Here is a 17,295-nt window from a genome sequence, read left to right as displayed (position 1 = left end):
AATATATACAATTATATACAAATATGTTCAGATACGGGCAAAAGCCTCTCGCCTCCCCCCCACCCAACAACTCCCACAGCACTTCCCTGAACTGGGAAGAGTCCCAAGGAATCCCGAAGCTGCTGCTGGAGAAAGAGCAGAGAGTTATGGGGGTCACGAGAGATCAAGCCTGAGGATCGACGGTGATGGATGAACAGAGTCCTCCCCGGACACCGGCCATGGACGGAAGAGAAGGGGAGAAGAAGGAGGAAGGAAGTTGTCTTCTGTGTTCTCTGACCTTCCTTTGAGCTTACGTAGATATATGGAATGGAATATCTTTGGCCAATTTTGCTGTCTGTCTAACTGAGCCTCCTACGGGGGGGTCACAGATCTCCCCATAGTGTCTGAGCCGGCAGAGTGAAGGTGCGACCTTGAAGCCTCAGTAGTTAGAAAAACATTCCACTGTCTTATCAGCCTAGCAGAACACACTGTTGCTAGTTACAAGAGAGCTTACTGAAGGAAAAAAAAATCAGTAAAAAGAAAAATTGGCTTCATCCTGGCTCAAACTAGGACAGGAATATATGTAATATATATGAAACCCACAATCCTCAGTAATTACTCTCTGACCAGAAAAGTCCCAAACTGGATTCTGCAGCAGATGGGGGTGCCCAAGTCCAGGGTACCAACAACAGTTGACAAAAGCCTTGGAGCAGCCAAGCTGGTCCTGCTCAGGGAAGGAGAAGGCAACCTGATTGGATAACAAATAGATGAACTCCAACACAGCAACTAGAGAGGCCAGAAGAGGGTTGTCTTAGGAGCTATTTTATACTGAGCACCATGGGAACAAATATTGTGATTGGTTGATTTTGGGTCACCTGACCCATCCTATCCTCTCTGTAAGCACAGCTGCTCCCCCTACTGCAGCAGCTGGTGGGGTCCCAGATCATCTCAAGTTAGTATAGCTACAGGAAATTTTTATCCTCTTTCTCTCAAACCAGGACAATGTGCAAGACTAGTGACAAAAGCCAGGAAATAACACCCTTAGTCACCATTTTCTCTTCCCTGAGTAATTTTTATTGCATTGTATTTATAACACCGGTGTTGCAATTCGGGAGATACTTCCATAGCAAATCTTTGAATTAAGATTGTGTTGACAGAGGATACTTATTTCTTATTTATACCTGTTTTAACCCAAAAAGGCTAATGTCAGTCAAAACCATTTATAATGATTCAAACTACACTGTCTTGAAGTTTTACAGCTCTTTTAGTAGTTTTTTTTACCTATTTAATTTTAAAAAAAGGATTGAACAAACAAATGCTACTTCCTATATACATTCAAGGCTCAGAACAGCTGAATATACCAATATACAGGTTCTCAGAACTCTCTTTGAGAAGTCTCACGTTCACGTGTAATTAGAATCATAGACTGGTTTGGGTTGGAAGGGACCTTAGAGATCATCTATTTACAAACTCCCTGCCATGGGGAGGGACACCTCCCATTGAACCTGGCCTTGAACACTTCCAGGGAGGGGACATCCACAACCTCCCTCAGCAAGCTGTTCAAATGAAGCAAATATTCTTCTCTCCCTCTGCTTTTAAAGATGGGGAAGGAAAGATGTTTCATAGGAACAATTTGTTCAAGACTCAGCTATAGTTCATGATAAAGATGGACCTAAGGAAAACATCTCTAGTTCCATTCAACATACTTCCCAGTAGGCAATATTGTCTCTATATAGAAGCCTGTGGAGACTGGACTGGTAATCTATGATTAAAACTTTTAAGTTCTGGTTTGCAATGAAGCAACTATTAGATTCTCATGCATGTTAGATAGGAACAGCTTGGAAAATTAATGAAATTAGTGTGCAGTTGTATACTATGTAAGAATATCAGGGCTAAGCTGAATCAGTTTGTTTTTACCCAATAATGGTTAAAAAGGGAACTGCTGGGCAAACTTAAGTGGAAAAGGAAAATCTACAGATCATGGAAGGAGGGGCTGGTCACTTGGGATGAATATAGGCCTGTTGTCAGAGGATGTAGGGAGGCAATTAGGAAAGCTAAGACCTCCTTGGAACTTAACCTTGCAAGTCAGGTTAAGGATAATAGGAAGGGCTTTTTCAAATACATAGCTAACAAAACTAACACTAGAGGCAATATTGGCCCACTGTTGAATGAGGTGGGAGCCCTGGTGACAGAGGAAATAAAGAAGGCAGAGGTGCTGAATGCCTTCTTTGCCTCTGTACAGGAAAAAATAGAGATAGGTAAAGTGTTCTGGAGTAGAAGAACCAGAACAAGTTTCAATGTGGACTAAACTTGGAAGAATCTTTGAGTCAAAGAGAAGGCTAGACTGAGAAAACTGAGAACTGAAAGGATTGGAAAAGATAATATTATAACTCATGATTTCTTATCCATAGGTAAATCTGTAATGTTTAGAATAACCTCTTTTTGAAGACATACATAATAAAAACAAATGTGGTGGTAGAGAAACAGTTTTGAATTCCTGCAGATTTGCTGAGCTGTGAATTCAGAAAAGGTAAACCTCTGAAAGAGGGAATTTAAAAGCATTTTAAAATGCAACATTTAGATAAAACAAATAAACAAATAAATAAGTGGTTATAATAGAAAAATAAAAATAAAACAAAATATGGGATAATCTGAAATATTCTCTTCCATTTTTTTAAATTTGAACAACAGAAGCTGTTACCTGTCCTACCTTACTCCTAAACACTGAAACCCAGAAAGAAAAAACAAGGGACAAAAAAACCAAACCATTTTACACTCCTACAAAATTACACATATTTATATTTCAAAGAATCATTGCATTCTAATTATTCACAGTACTGCTATGACTTTTCACTCTACTTTGAATTTCTTCCCCTTAATAGCAAGTCTCCTTGCTTTCTCTTTTAATGTAGCAATACTACAGAATCTAAAAGAAGAAAGGTAAAGAAAGAGAGAAAGAAGGATAGACTGAGAGTGAAAAGCCTGACAACTGTGTAACAAACAAGAACATAGTAGAAAAAAAATGTATTGTACTGAAGCTGAAAATTCTTTTTGAAAAATGTCAGAAGACCAGGTAGATTATTAAGCAATACAGTAAGATAATTATTTGTTTGCCTTGTTTGTACAATATTAACTACCTAATTTGTAAGGCATGGTGATAGAATTTAAATGCTAATAAAATCTTAACTGAGCTGATGTAATCACAACAAAACAGATTTTATATGAGTACATATCCTGTGTGGAAGGAACAAAATACCCAGCAGGACCAGAACCCTGGACTTCCACAGGGCAAACTTTGGTCTCCTCAATCATCTATTAAGGGAAATCCCATGGGACAGGGTGCTAGAAAATAAAGGAGCTCAAGATAGCTGGTCAACATTCAAGGACCACTTCTTGCAAGCACAGGATCAGAGTGTCCCAATGGTTAGGAAATCTAGTAAGGGTGCTAGGAGACCTGCATGGTTAAAGAAGGAACTACTGGGCAAACTTAAGTGGAAAAGGAAAATCTATAGATCATGGAAGGAGGGGCTGGTCACTTGGGAGGAATATAGGACTGTTGTCAGAGGATGTAGGGAGGCAATTAGGAAAGCTAAGGCCTCCTTGGAACTTAACCTTGCAAGTCAGGTTAAGGATAATAGAAAGGGCTTTTTCAAGTACATAGCTAGCAAAACTAGCAATAGAGGCAATATTGGCCCATTGAGGAATGAGGTGGGAGCCCTGGTGACAGAGGATATAAAGAAGGCAGAGGTGCTGAATGCCTTCTTTGCCTCTGTCTTCACTCCTGCAGGGTCTCCCTATGAGCCCCAGATTCATATAGCCCCAGAAGAAGTCAAGATAGAGGAAGAGTTTGACATGGTAGATGAGGATTGGGTTAGGGATCAGTTGAGTAATCTGGACATCCATAAATCAATGGGTCCAGATGGAATGCACCCAAGGGTGCTGAGGGAGCTGGCGGAGGTCATTGCTAGGCCACTCTCCATCATCTTCAGTAAATCATGGGCAACAGGTGAGGTGCCTGAGGACTGGAGGATAGCAAATGTCACTCCAGTCTACAAGAAGGGCAAGAAGGAGGACCCGGGTAACTATAGACCGGTCAGCCTCACCTCCATCCCTGGAAAGGTGATGGAACAACTTGTTCTTGTGACTATCTCCAGGCACATCAAGGACATGGGGGTCATCAAGAGCAGTCAACATGGTTTTATCAAGGGTAAATCATGTTTGACTAACCTCATAGCCTTCTATGAGGAAATTACTAGGTGGATAGATGATGGTAGAGCGGTAGATGTGGTTTATCTTGATTTCAGTAAAGCATTTGACACCGTCTCCCACAGCATCCTTGTGGATAAGTTGATCAGGTATGGGTTTGGTGACCAGGAAGTGAGGTGGATTAGGAACTGGTTGAAAGGAAGGAGTCAGAGAGTTGTAGTCAATGGGGTAGAATCTGGTTGGAGGTGTGTTACTAGTGGAGTCCCACAAGGGTCGGTGCTGGGACCGGTGTTGTTCAACATCTTCATCAACGACCTGGATGAGGGTATAGAATGTACCCTCAGCAAGTTTGCTGATGACACTAAGCTGGGAGGAGTGGCTGACACACCAGAAGGCTGTGCTGCCATTCAGAGAGACTTAGATAGGTTGGAGAGTTGGGCGGGGAGAAACATGATGAAATTCAACAAGGGGAAGTGCAGAGTTTTACATTTGGGGAAGAACAACACCATGTCCCAGTACAGGTTGGGGGCTGAACTGCTGGAGAGTAGTGTAGGTGAAAGAGACCTGGGGGTCCTGGTAGACAGGAGGATGACCATGAGCCAGCAATGTGCCCTTGTGGCCAAGAAGGCCAATGGCATCCTGGGGTGCATTAGAAAGGGTGTGGTTAGTCAGTCAAGAGAGGTTCTCCTCCCCCTCTATTCTGCATTGGTGAGGCCGCATCTGGAGTATTGTGTCCAGTTCTGGGCCCCTCAGTTCAGGAAGGACAGGGAAGTACTTGAAAGAGTCCAGCACAGAGCTACAAAGATGATTAAGGGAGTGGAACATCTCCCTTATGAGGAAAGGCTGAGGGAGCTGGGTCTCTTTAGCTTGGAGAAAAGGAGACTGAGGGGTGACCTCATCCATGTTTACAAATATGTAGGGGGTGAGTGTCAGGGAGATGGAGTTAGGCTTTTCTCAGTGATGACCAGTGACAGGACAAGGGGTAATGGGTGTAAATTGGAGCATAGGAGGTTCAAGGTGAATATCCGAAAAAAGCTTTTTACTGTGAGAGTGACAGAGCACTGGGACAGGCTGCCCAGGGAGGTTGTGGAGTCTCCTTCACTGGAGACATTCAAAACCCACCTGGATGCATTCCTGTGTGATGTACTCTAGGTGACCCTGCTCTGGCAGGGGTGTTGGACTAGATGATCTTTCGAGGTCCCTTCCAACCCCTAAGATTCTATGATTCTATGAATAACCCCTCCCCAGCCAAGAAGAGGATTCAGGAAGAGTAGAGAAGCCCTATGGGTTGAAAAGAAAGAGTGGTTGGACACTGGACCAGGCTGCCCAGGGAAGTGGTAGAATCATCATCCCTGGAAGTGTTTTAAAGAAATACAGATATGGTGCTTAGGGATACTCAGGTGAACTTGTCTCCTTTTAATTATGTCTATCTCCCCTGACTAATAAACTAAACTGCACTATTGGGATCTAGCAATACCCATCCTGCCATGTAGTGCCTAGAAACTGGATTTCTTGTACTGAAGCCTTGACCTTGCTTCTTTTGATGGCAAACATGACTTGCAGTAGAGTTGCAATTACCCTCTTCTTCCTCCCTCAAAAACGTCTGGTGCTGTATTGCCCCCTCCTATAACATCATAACCATATTACAGATGATGTTCAGGTGCTCCACCTTTTTCTAGTGTGGACTGAATTAGTCCACGGCAAATGATGGGACTGTTACCACATGGAAGCAGCTGAGTCTAGATGTACTGAACATGTATCCAGGTCAAAGCAAACTGATTACCATTCCACTGCCAGTGGACTAGAGAAAAACACACTTGGGATTGTAGCATACTACCTAGCTGCCTTTGACTCCATTTCACATTGAGTTCTAACATGTCCAACACAGGCCCCAGTAGTCCAGTCAGTCACCACTGGACTTACACACCAGCCAACTAAGACTATTAAAAGGTGATGTCATAGTTAAACCAATCAGCAATTCAACCAGCTACAATAATGCTCTCAATCCCTTGCCCCTTCCACCTAGGTAGGGGAAAGGAGAGAATAAAAGAGACACTCCCTGGATTGAAAACTAAACTAGACAGCTTTAATTAAATACTAAAAGAAAATATGTACAGTTATATACATGTGTTCAGGAATGTGCAGAACCTTATTGACTCCCCCCACACCAAGCAACTCTCACAGCACTCTCCTTAGCTGTGAGCAGTTCTGAAATGTCACAGAGCATGGCAGAACAGACTGGACCTGAGGAGGAGAGTCAGGACACTGACAGAAGGGAAGAAGCAACAGGAAGGAAGTCGACTTCCATGATCTCCAACCTTTAACTGAGTTTAACTGAGCTGATAGGGATATATGGAATGGAATACTTTGGTCAATTTTGCTGTCTGCCTAGTCCACTCCTCCCTAGAGGAGGGTTGCAGATATGACTCTTCTGATCCTTCATCATCTGAAGCTGCAAAGTCTGCTTGATATCTCAGCAAAAAAATACATTTCAGCATGACCAGTCCACTAGCTGGAAAACGTGCTGCTAGTTTAAAGACAGCTTACTGAAAAGTAAAACCATTGCTTTCTATTTTTATATAAGTTTACCCTTTCGCTGCCAGTTGTTCTGCTGCCACTGTTTTAGCCAACCCCACAAGGCATTTGCTGCCATCCACGAGTCAGTGTAGAGACAGAGTCTTGGCCACCCCTCTCGCTCAGCAATGTCCAAAGCCAGCTGGATGGCTTTGACCTCTGCAAACTGACTTGATTCACCTTCTCCTTCAGCTGCTTGTGCATGTAGGACTCCACACGGCAGCTTTCCACTTCCGGTGGTTCCCTACAAGACGACAGGAGCCATCGGTGAAAAGAGCAAATTGTTTCTCAGTCTCTGGTAGGTGATCATATGGTGGAGCTTCTTGTGCTCGTCTCACCACTTCTTGTGGTGGCATTCCAAAGTCGGTGCCTTCTGGCCAGTTTGTAGTTGCTTCTATAATACCTGGGTGATTAGGTCTTCCTATTCAAGCTCGTTGGGTGATTAAAGCAGTCCATTTACTCCAAGTCACATCGGTGGCATGATGGACAGGAGAAAGGTTATTCTGGAACACAGAGCTCAATACTGGTAATTGGGGTACGAAGAGGAGCTGCACTTCAGTTCCGATCACTTATGAAGTGGCTCTAACTCCTTCATATGCTGCAAGTATCTCCTTTTCAGTTGTTGTGTAGTTGGCCTGGGAACCTCTGTAGCTCCGGCTCCAGCATTCCAAGGGTTGACCTTGAGTCTCCCCTGGTGCTTTCTGCCAGAGGCTCCAGTTGGGACCATTGTGTCTGGCTGCAGTGTAGAGCACATTCTAGATGTCTGGCCCTGTTCGAACTGGTCCAAGGGCCATTGCCTGCACAATCTCCTTTTTGATCTGCTCAAAAGCTTTCTGTTGGTCAGGACCCCATTTAACGTCACTCTTATTTCAGGTCACCTCATAGAGAGGTTTCACAATTTTCCTGTAATCTGAAATACACATTCTCCAAAAATCAAAATTCCTCAAAAAGTTTGAGTGTCCTTTTTAGTTGATGGTGGGGCCACAGCTGTTATTCTGTTAACCACATCCATTGGGATCTGGCGACGTCCATCTTGCCACTTGATTCCCAGGAACTGGACCCCTCCTGTAGGTCCCTTGATCTTAGTTCTTTTTTTTTTAACAGCAAAACCACCATCCAGAAGAATTTGGATGCGTTTTTTACCTTTCTCAAAGACTTCTGGTGTGTCACCCCACACAACGATGTCATCAATGTACTGCAGGTGTTCTGGAGCTCCACCCTTCTCCAGTGCAGCCTGGATCAGTCCATGGCAAATGGTTGAGCTGTGTTGCCACCCCTGGGGCAGTCGATTCCAGGTGTACTGGACTCCCCTCCAGGTGAAAGCAAACTGTGGCCTGCACTCTGGTGCTATAGGAATAGAGAAGAATGCATGAGCAATGTCAATAGTGGCACACCACCTGGCTGCTTTCGCCTCCAGCTCATACTGAAGTGCTAGCATGTCCGGTACAGCAGCACTGCGTGGTGGTGGCACCTCATTCAGGCCACGACAGTCCCCTGTCAGCCTCCACTCGCCATCGGGCTTGCGCACTGGCCAGATAGGACTGTCGAAGGGTGAGTGAGTCCTGCTGATCACACCTTGGCTTTCCAGTTGCCGGATCAGCTTATGAATGGGAATCACAGAGTCTCTGTTGGTGCGGTACTGTCGCCTGTGCACTGTTGAAGTGGCAATTGGCACCTGTTGGTCTTCAACCTTCAGCAACCCCACTACAGAAGGGTCATCTGAAAGGCCAGACAAAGTACGCAGCTGTTCAGCGTCCTCAGTCCCTACAGCTGCTATACCAAAGGCCCACCGGTACCCTTTCGGGTCACGGAAGTATCCGTCCCTGAGATAGTCTATGCCAAGGATGCACGGAGCACCTGTGCCAGTCATTCTAAGGTGCAGTTGCCACTCCTTACCAGTGAGTCTCACATCAGCTTCCACAACAGTCAGTTGTTGAGATCCTCCTGTCACTCCAGATATAGTGACGGAGTCTGTCCCTTTATGATTCGATGGCATTAGTGTGCACTGTGCACCAGTGTCCACCAAAGCTTTATATCTTTGTGGTTCTAATGTGCCAGGCCACCGAATCCACACAGTCCAATAAACTCAGTTGTCCCTCTCCTCCTCCTGGCTGGAGGCAGGGCATCTCTAAGGTTGAGCACTAGAGGTCGATGCACCATTGGTTGAAGCCCCAGCCAGTGAAGAAGCCTTCTTCCTGGAAGGAAGATGATCTTAATTTTATTATATCTCGGAGCTGTTGCACGCATATCTGGAGAATAGCAGTGGGTTTGTTGTCCCAGATTTTTATGTTCTCTTTTTAATAAACATGCAAGAGACAACAGAGGTAGTGTTGAAGTGGGTCCCGTATCTTGTTGCTGTCTTACAGCATTGCATCTCCTCTTAATGGCTGCAATACAGACCCCATTATCTCTAGTGAGATACTGGGGTTTACCTTCCCATCTCTTTGGCATCTTATTCTGTCAGTCAGTTTCTTAATTACTGAGGTGTTAGACTGATGGGCATCAGAGATCATGTCTCCATATTGTCATGTTTTCAAAGCCATTTCACACAGTTGGTCTTTTGTAGTCAGTACACCCCATGAAGGAGAATACATGGGCATGTGCTGCTGGTACAGCCTGCGCAAACCTCCAGAACATGGGCGTGTCACACAGGACATCATCATGATCCGTGATCCCGTTTTTATCATAGATCACCTCTCACACAGCTAATTCTCAAATATGTGATGATACTCTCAGGAGTTGGTGTTCTGCTTCAGTGCCAGTCGATGTCACCCTTATGGGGCTATCTCTTCCTTACAACTGAAAGCTGTCTGCTCCATAGGGTGATAGTTCCTGTCTTACTACCAAGTATTCTATCAATACCAGCATCTCTGGCCAGGGATCCCAACTACTTGGGTTCTCTTTTGTCCACGTCATATGTTTCAGCCCTATTATCAAAGCATCAGAGCAACCAACAAAGAAGTGCCTCACCTTCATTGTGGGTAAAGTCCTTTCTCATTAGGTGCAATTTAGAGAGAAAGGTTGGACAAGATCATTGTCATCTCCTTGATGAGGGCTTGCTCCTCTAATTACCACTTTTAACATCACTTTTAAAAAGGGGTCCTCTACTGTTAAGTGTTCTTATGGTTTTAGATGGCTGTTTCTTTGCTTTGTTCCTAGTCACAGGATTAACCTCAAGTTTTGTTTGTTTGGATCAAGTGGGTATAGCCTTAGTCTTAGCAGCAGCAACCTTGCCTGTGTGGAAGCAGATTGTGATCACTCTACATATCCATAGTACATTATAAACATGTAGCAAAAGCCTCTCTAGGGAAACAGTGCTATTTTGATTAAAAGCTGGGAGATTCAGCCCAAGAGGAAACAAGTAGAACTAGATCTGTCATTTTTAACACAAACCTTTCTATTCACATAGAATTTGGTACTATACCGTGCCACCCTATAGATCAATATCAAAACCCCTGTGATCACTAAATATGTTATTACACAGTTAATTATGGCTATAGTTTTTCAATACACCATAAACCAATAACAAGAACAGCTACACAGAGCAGTATTATCCCAGCTGCATACCACATGTACAACTGCATGTTGGGAAGAAGGTCCAGCAGAAACACGAGAGAAAACATGTTCAGTTTTCAACCCATCAACATATTCAGCAGAAGCTTTGCCCAATGATATCTTAGCAATTCCTCCCATCAGAGCTTGAATTCTAAACATTCAGCAATTAGTCAGAATTTAAAGCCTGAGCTTAAGATACAGCCCCACATTTGGCACCAATAAATTGTCACTGACTCAGGATCAACAGTTAAACCAGCAAAAACAATGCTCTCAATCCCCTCCCCCTCCCATCCAGGTAGGGAAGGAGAGAAAGAATTGATGACAGACTTTCTGGATTGAAAACTAAACTACACAGCTTTAATGAAACACTAATGATATAATTATATACAAATATGTTCAGGAATGTGCAAAACCCTGCTGCCTCCCCCCACCCCCAGCAATTCCCCAGGCACTCTCCTGAGCTGTGAACAGTCCCAAAATGTCCCAGACCGCTGCCAGAGAGAGCAGCAGAGTAGACAGGAGCTGAGGGTAGAGTTACAAGGGTCAGGAATGCATGAGCCTGGGGATCAATGGTGATGGATAGATGGAGTCCTCCCCAGATGGCAGCCATTAATGGAAGGAAAGAAGCAGAATTCCATGATCTCTGACCTTACACTGATCTTACATAGATATATGGAACGGAATACTTTGGTCAATTTTGCTGTCCATCTAGTCCACTCCTCCCTAAAGGAGGGTTGCAGGCATGACTCTTCTGCTGCTTTAGCATCTGTGGACACAAAGCATCCTTGATATCTTAGCAGTAACAAGCATTTAAGCCTTATCAGTCCACTAGCTGGAAAGCTTGCTGCAGTTAAAAGAGAGCTTACTAAAGAAAAAAAAAACAGTAAAAGGAAAATTGGTTTCATCCTGGCTCAAATCAGGACAAGTGAGCACTCCGTGGTTCTCTAGTTGAGAGTTCAGCTTCTGGATGGGATTCAGGGGTATATTTATTAGTACAGTATTGTCACCAGTTCACCATTGTAGTTGTTCTTCATCAGTCCCACAATAGGGTCCTCTGATAAGCCACAGAGGATAGACAGCAATCTAATTTTCTCTATCTCCACCACCTCTACACTAAACACCCACCAATGCCCACTCAGGTGCTTGAAGTATCCCCTTCCAAGATAATAAACACTAATATCAAATGGGGCATCAGGGCCAGTCACTCACTGTAGGATTCTTTCACCACTCATGTCCAAGCAGATTAACATCAGCTTCAGTCATAGTCAATTCCTGGGCTCCTCCCATTTCTCCAACAATAGAAATTGATTCCATCCTGATAAAATTGGAGGGCATTATGGTGCCTTGTGCACAGGTGTCCACCAGAGCTTTTTTTTTTTTGAAACAGACGTGCCAGGTCATTGAACCCACATGGTCCAATAGACTCAGTTGTCCCTGTTCTCCACCTGGCTGGAGAAAGGGCCCCTCCAATTCTGAGAAGAATGCCCATCATTGCCATGAATGAGTGACTCACATGAACTATTGTCATTAGTCACATATTTTTAATTAAAAGATGAAGTTCATCTGCACCATCTGGGGGGCTGTCCACTAGAAACTGAAGCAACGCTTTTCTTCAAAGATCCCCCTTTTATGATCTTTTTGCCTTACAACTCATTCACATGTGCCTGTAAGAACAAGGTAGATTCTTCTGTCCCATTTTCTCACGTTTTCCCCATAGTTGCACAAGAAAAAACAGGATACCTCATGATGTGTCTGTATCAGGCTTTTCAGGGGTACACTTTCTCTGGATGGCAGAAACACTTGTTGGTACAGATAGCAAGTGTAGCCTGTTCTCTGCCTGGGAGTCTGTCTAGCACCTTATCGCACAGTTCCACAGATTTGTCAGATGGTTTTTCCATAGCAAAGATACTGGCTCATAGGGAAGAAAATAAATTATTTGTATACTGCCATAGTCAAGTATCCAACTCACCTACCATTGGTGCCTCATCATCCTTCCAGCCACACAATGGCAATGTTTGTATAAGCTGGCAGCATGCTCAGTACCCACTTGTACCACATGGGTCCAGTAACTGATATTTCTGGACCCAATGGTACCTGTGGGTCATCCAAATTAGCAAAAATCAGCTCCCACACAGCTATTTCTCTCAGACATTCAACACCTTTCTCAATAGTCATCCATTTAGTCTGTATATGACATAATCCCTAAAGGAATACCTGTTCTTCACACTCAGGAAGCCATCTCCAGGGAGTGAGGGACTGTGCTTCTCTTGCTAAGCCTTTGTTAATGCCCACATCTCTAGCTATTTGTCCAAACTGCTTAGCTTTGTTACCTTCTTAATTCCATGCCATCCACTCCATTATCCTAGCACCAGAGCAGCCAAGTAACAAGTTTCTCTCCTTCATACCAACTCTAAATCTTCGCAGATATCTTGCAACTCACTAAAGAACAGATATCAGATAGTTACCTCTTCACGATCTGCTCCTCTTCTGTATTGCCTCTTATATACAGGGGCAACTAGCACCATTTGAGTGTTTTAAGTCAACTGCATCACCCATCGCCAGGGTCTGAGTGACTGCAATGCTTCTCATCACTACAGGGCCTGTTGCAGGAGTTGCAGCCACTACCGAGCACATACCTCTATACCAAGGGTCCACTTCAAAGAAGCCCAGACTCTTGAAAATATTCAAGAGACCTAATAACACAAACACAATAGCACAAGCATCCCAAGAGCATTCTAAATTGGCCATGCCCATCACCATTTCATAATGATCAGAAACTGGTATAATCCCTAACAAATTCATTATACCATAAGCTAAGACCATACAACCCAGAAAACTTGCATCTCTAAATCCATGCCCAAAAGCAATAAACCAGAACCAAACAGCAGTAAAGCCACCCATAGCCACCAAAACAATTCCAAAAAAAAAGAAAAAAAAGCACTTAGCTACCTATGATTCTATGTAGTTTAGTGCTATTCCTCTATAAGCAGCGAAGGAAACCTTTTCTCGAGTGATGCAATTTAATATTAATTTAGCTTTATAATATTAGCATGTGCACTTTGTGCAGAATTAATATGTTTATTTTGATTAAATAATGAACGAATTTGACAGTGATTACATGCACATAGTTGTATATATAAAGATATTGTATAAATAAAATGAGCTATGCTGCTAGAAGATAACCCCTCCTCAAATGTCACCTTTTTCCAGATTTGTATTATGGTGGAGAAGCTTTCTCTGTAGAGCAGCCGCAGTCCTTTACTTGTCCTTATTGTGGAAAGATGGGTTATACAGAAACAACTCTTCAAGAACATGTTGCTTCTGAACATGCAGAAACATCAACAGAGGTGGTAAGCTGCTTCAGCATTGGTTTTCTATTCTAATGAAAGTATATGAAAATTTCCAGGAAATGAGTTGTGTTTTTTTTAAAGTATGTGTTCATTTAAATACTGACTAGGAAGTTATGTACCATACATACATACACACCATGCTGGTGTTTTCCCTCTTGACTCTTTGAGCTACAAACAGTCCCAAACTCAGTGATCGTACATCTGCCTACAATATCACCTTGACTAAGGGAGACCCTCCCATTGAGTCACGAGGTTCAGAGTGGACCCCCTTGCTTTCTAAACTCCTACTCAGAGAGGAGTCTAGTGCAGCTGGATCCACTCCTACTCCCAGACTTGGCCAATGGTTGATGTCTAAGGGATTATATGCATTTATAGCTAAAGCATTATATGTGCACACCCAATTGTTTATATCACTTAGCTATGATTTCAAAGTTTCATCATGCTTATTCCCACTTCAGTTGCCTTCCATCTGAGTGTCTGGTGTTAGTTTACTCTGAAGTTCAAACCCTTGGTTTCCCAAAGCAAACTCTTAGGCATCAGATTTTATAAAATAAATAATTTAATAGAGTGGTACAGCAGCATGGTCAACTCGTGTCTCTGGAGAGGGACTGACCCAAAGAAATCCCTGGGCAATTATGCCCTTACAGACTATTCACCCATCTCACACAGTGGTTCAGTCCAGTAGTAATATTTGTGTCTGGGGTCTTCTTGTTCCTCATTGGATTCCTTCACTGTCTTCAGACAGGCCATTATCTTGTCTAGTTGCAGCTGCTTTTGATGGCTGTAGCCTTGAAGCCTCTATATCTTCTGATTTACACTGGCTCTGGAGGCCTTGTTTTGACTAAGTAGGTACATGTTCAGTAAATATACGTGGAAATTTACAGCTTGTGGCCTAAGGCTTCAGCAAATCTTGCTACTCATGCTAAGTAAATAAAGCTAAGCAAACAGCATGCTAAATCATACAATATTATAACTCAAAGTGATTAATTCTATTCACAGCTTGACTTATTTAAGCTAAACAACTAATATCTCTTAACACTAAGAGGCATCCCTGCTAAAAGGGAGAGTTGCCTGGTGTGCAGTCCAGTTGCCATTCAGGGAGAATTCAAATTGGGCTCATCCAGCGATCTGTCATTGGAAAAAGATCTTGTGGCTTCAAGGAGCACCCTTGAGGGGCATCCCAGCTCAAGGGAACATCTTCGCCATGCAGCCACTGCCTAGCAGGGAGAGCTCAAAGAAGGCTCACTTAGGCTGTCATATTTATGGAATAAAGTGGTTGGCTCATAGTCAAATTGCATACAATGTGAGAGGTATGCAAAATACTTCTTGTACCCACAACTTATTGGTGTTCACTGTGTTGCTCTGTTCCTTTGTGGGTTTCCTAGAGGAGTTCTTGGCCCAGCTACAGCTAAGGCCTTTACCTCCTTTGGAGCCCATACCAAGCTGCTGCTGATTTGGTTAAGGGGGGGTCGAGTGCATCCATCACAGCAGGCCGCTAAATCCTGGTGTTAGAAAGAGGGTTAAACCCTTGTAAAAATACATAGCTTTTAAATATATTGACTTCTTATAAAGTGGCCCTTGCTGTATCCCATTACCCCCTGCCACTTGATTTTCATGATTATTTCAACAGTTGTAATTGATGCAGAGCAATTATACACCATATAATAGACTACTGGAACAATTGTTTTGCTTCTGGTTTTGTTAGTTAAGTGTTCTGATGTTCTCAAGTTTTTATATCTAGATGTTACTGTTGCTTGTGCCAGGTGTGAAATTTTTCCAAAATGTGAGTTCATAGAATCATATAATCACAGGGGTTGGAAAGGACCTGTGAAGGTCATTGAGTCCAACCCCCCTTCTGCAGCAGGAACATCTAGGGCAGATCACACAGGAACGCATCCAGAGGGGTCTTGAAAGTCTCCAGAGAAGGAGACTCCACAACCTCTCTGAGTAGCCTGTTCCAGGGCTCCATCACCCTCACAGTAAAGAAGTTCCTCCTCATGTTGAAGTGGAACTTCCTGGGTTGTAACTTGGTGCCATTTCCCCTCATCCTATCACTGGGCACCACTGAAAAGAGACTGGCCCATTCTTAACATCCACTCTTCAGATACTTATAGACATTGATATGGTCCCCTCTTAGTTTTCTCCAGACTAAACAGCCCCAGGTCTCTTAGCCTTTCCTCATATGACAGATGTTCCAGTCCCTTAATCATCCTCGTAGCCAGCCCTCTGTTGGACTCTTTCCAGTATATCCCTATCACTCTTGAAGTGGGGACCCCAGAACTGTATGCAGTACTCCAGATGTGGCCTTACGAGGGCAGAGCAGAGGGGGAGGAGAACCTCCCTTGACCTACTGGCCACACTGTTCTTAGTACATCCCAAGATACTATTGGCTCTCTTGGCCACAAGGGCACGTTGCTCTCCCATGGATAACTTGTTGTCCACCAGGACCCCAAGGTCCTTCGGCATGGGGCTGCTTTCTAGCAGGTCAACCCCTAATCTATATCGGTGTATGGTGTTTTTTCTCCCCAGGTACAGGACTCTACACTTACTCTTGTTGAACCTCATTAGATTAATCTCTGCCCAGCTCTCCAGTTTGTCTAGATCTTTCTGAATGGCTGCACAGCCTTCAGGTGTATCAGCCAATCCTCCCAGCTTTGTATCATCAGCAAACTTGCTGAGCATACACTCCATCCCCTCATCCAGGTTATTGATGAAGATGTTGAATACAACTGGGCCCAGTACTGACCCCCGGGGAACACCACTAGTCACAGGTCCAACTGGACTCTGCACCATTGATCACAACACTCTGGTCTCTATTGTTTAGCCAGTTCTGGGTCCATCTCACTATCCACTCTTCTAACTCATGCTTCCTGAGCTTATCCACAAGGATGTTATGGGAGACGGTGTCAAAAGCCTTACTGAAGTTGAGGAAGATAAGATCCACTGTTCTCGCTGCATCTGCTCCATCATCTTTCCAGAGGTGGAGGTAAGGCTAACCGGTCTGCAGTTACCCGGGTCCTGTTTCTTGCCCTTCTTGAAGACTGGAGTGACACTGGCTTTCCTCCAGTCCTCAGGCACCTCTCCCGTTTTCCAGGACTTTTCAGTGATGATGGAGAGCTGTCTGGTGATTACTTCTGCCAGCACCCTTCAGTGCTTAAATTATGTTGCTAAGCACTATATATTTCTTTTAAATACTTCCAGGGATGGTGACTCCACCCCCTCCCTGGGCAGCTTGTTCCACTGTCCAACCACTTTTTCGGTAAAGAAATTCTTTCTAATATCCAGCCTAAACCTCCCCTGGTGCAACTTCAGGCCATTTCCTCTCATCCTGTCATTATTCACTTGAGGGAAGAGGCCAACTCCCACTTCTCTACTACCTCCTTTCAGGTAGTTGTAGAGAGCAATGAGGTCTCCCCTCAGCCTCCTCTTCTTCAAACTAAACAATCCCAGTTCCCTCAGCCTCTTCTCATAGGATTTATTCTCCAGACCTTTCACCAGCTTGGTAGCCCTTCTCAGAACATGCTCCAGCAACTCTACATCCTTCTTGTAGTGAGGGGCCCAGAACTGCACACAGTACTCAAGGAGTGGCCTCACCAATGCTGAGTACAGGGGCACAATCACCTCTCTACTT

At 43.9% G+C, this 17,295-nt stretch overlaps 1 protein-coding gene across 1 annotated transcript in view; it reads left to right on the top strand.

Moving 5' to 3' along the window:
* Positions 1 to 17,295, top strand: part of LOC104387887 (E3 ubiquitin-protein ligase KCMF1-like) — a 102,557-nt gene that overhangs the window by 63,357 nt on the left and 21,905 nt on the right. The window contains exon 4 of the mRNA XM_009996682.1: positions 13,525 to 13,664. Coding sequence (XP_009994984.1) covers positions 13,525 to 13,664 — 140 coding nt within the window. The remainder of the gene's footprint in view (positions 1 to 13,524; positions 13,665 to 17,295) is intronic.

This window comes from Chaetura pelagica, unplaced genomic scaffold, assembly GCF_000747805.2.
Source record: "Chaetura pelagica isolate M959 unplaced genomic scaffold, ChaPel_1.0 scaffold694, whole genome shotgun sequence".
Lineage (NCBI taxonomy): Eukaryota > Metazoa > Chordata > Aves > Apodiformes > Apodidae > Chaetura > Chaetura pelagica.
This window is presented reverse-complemented; position numbering and strand designations above follow the sequence as displayed.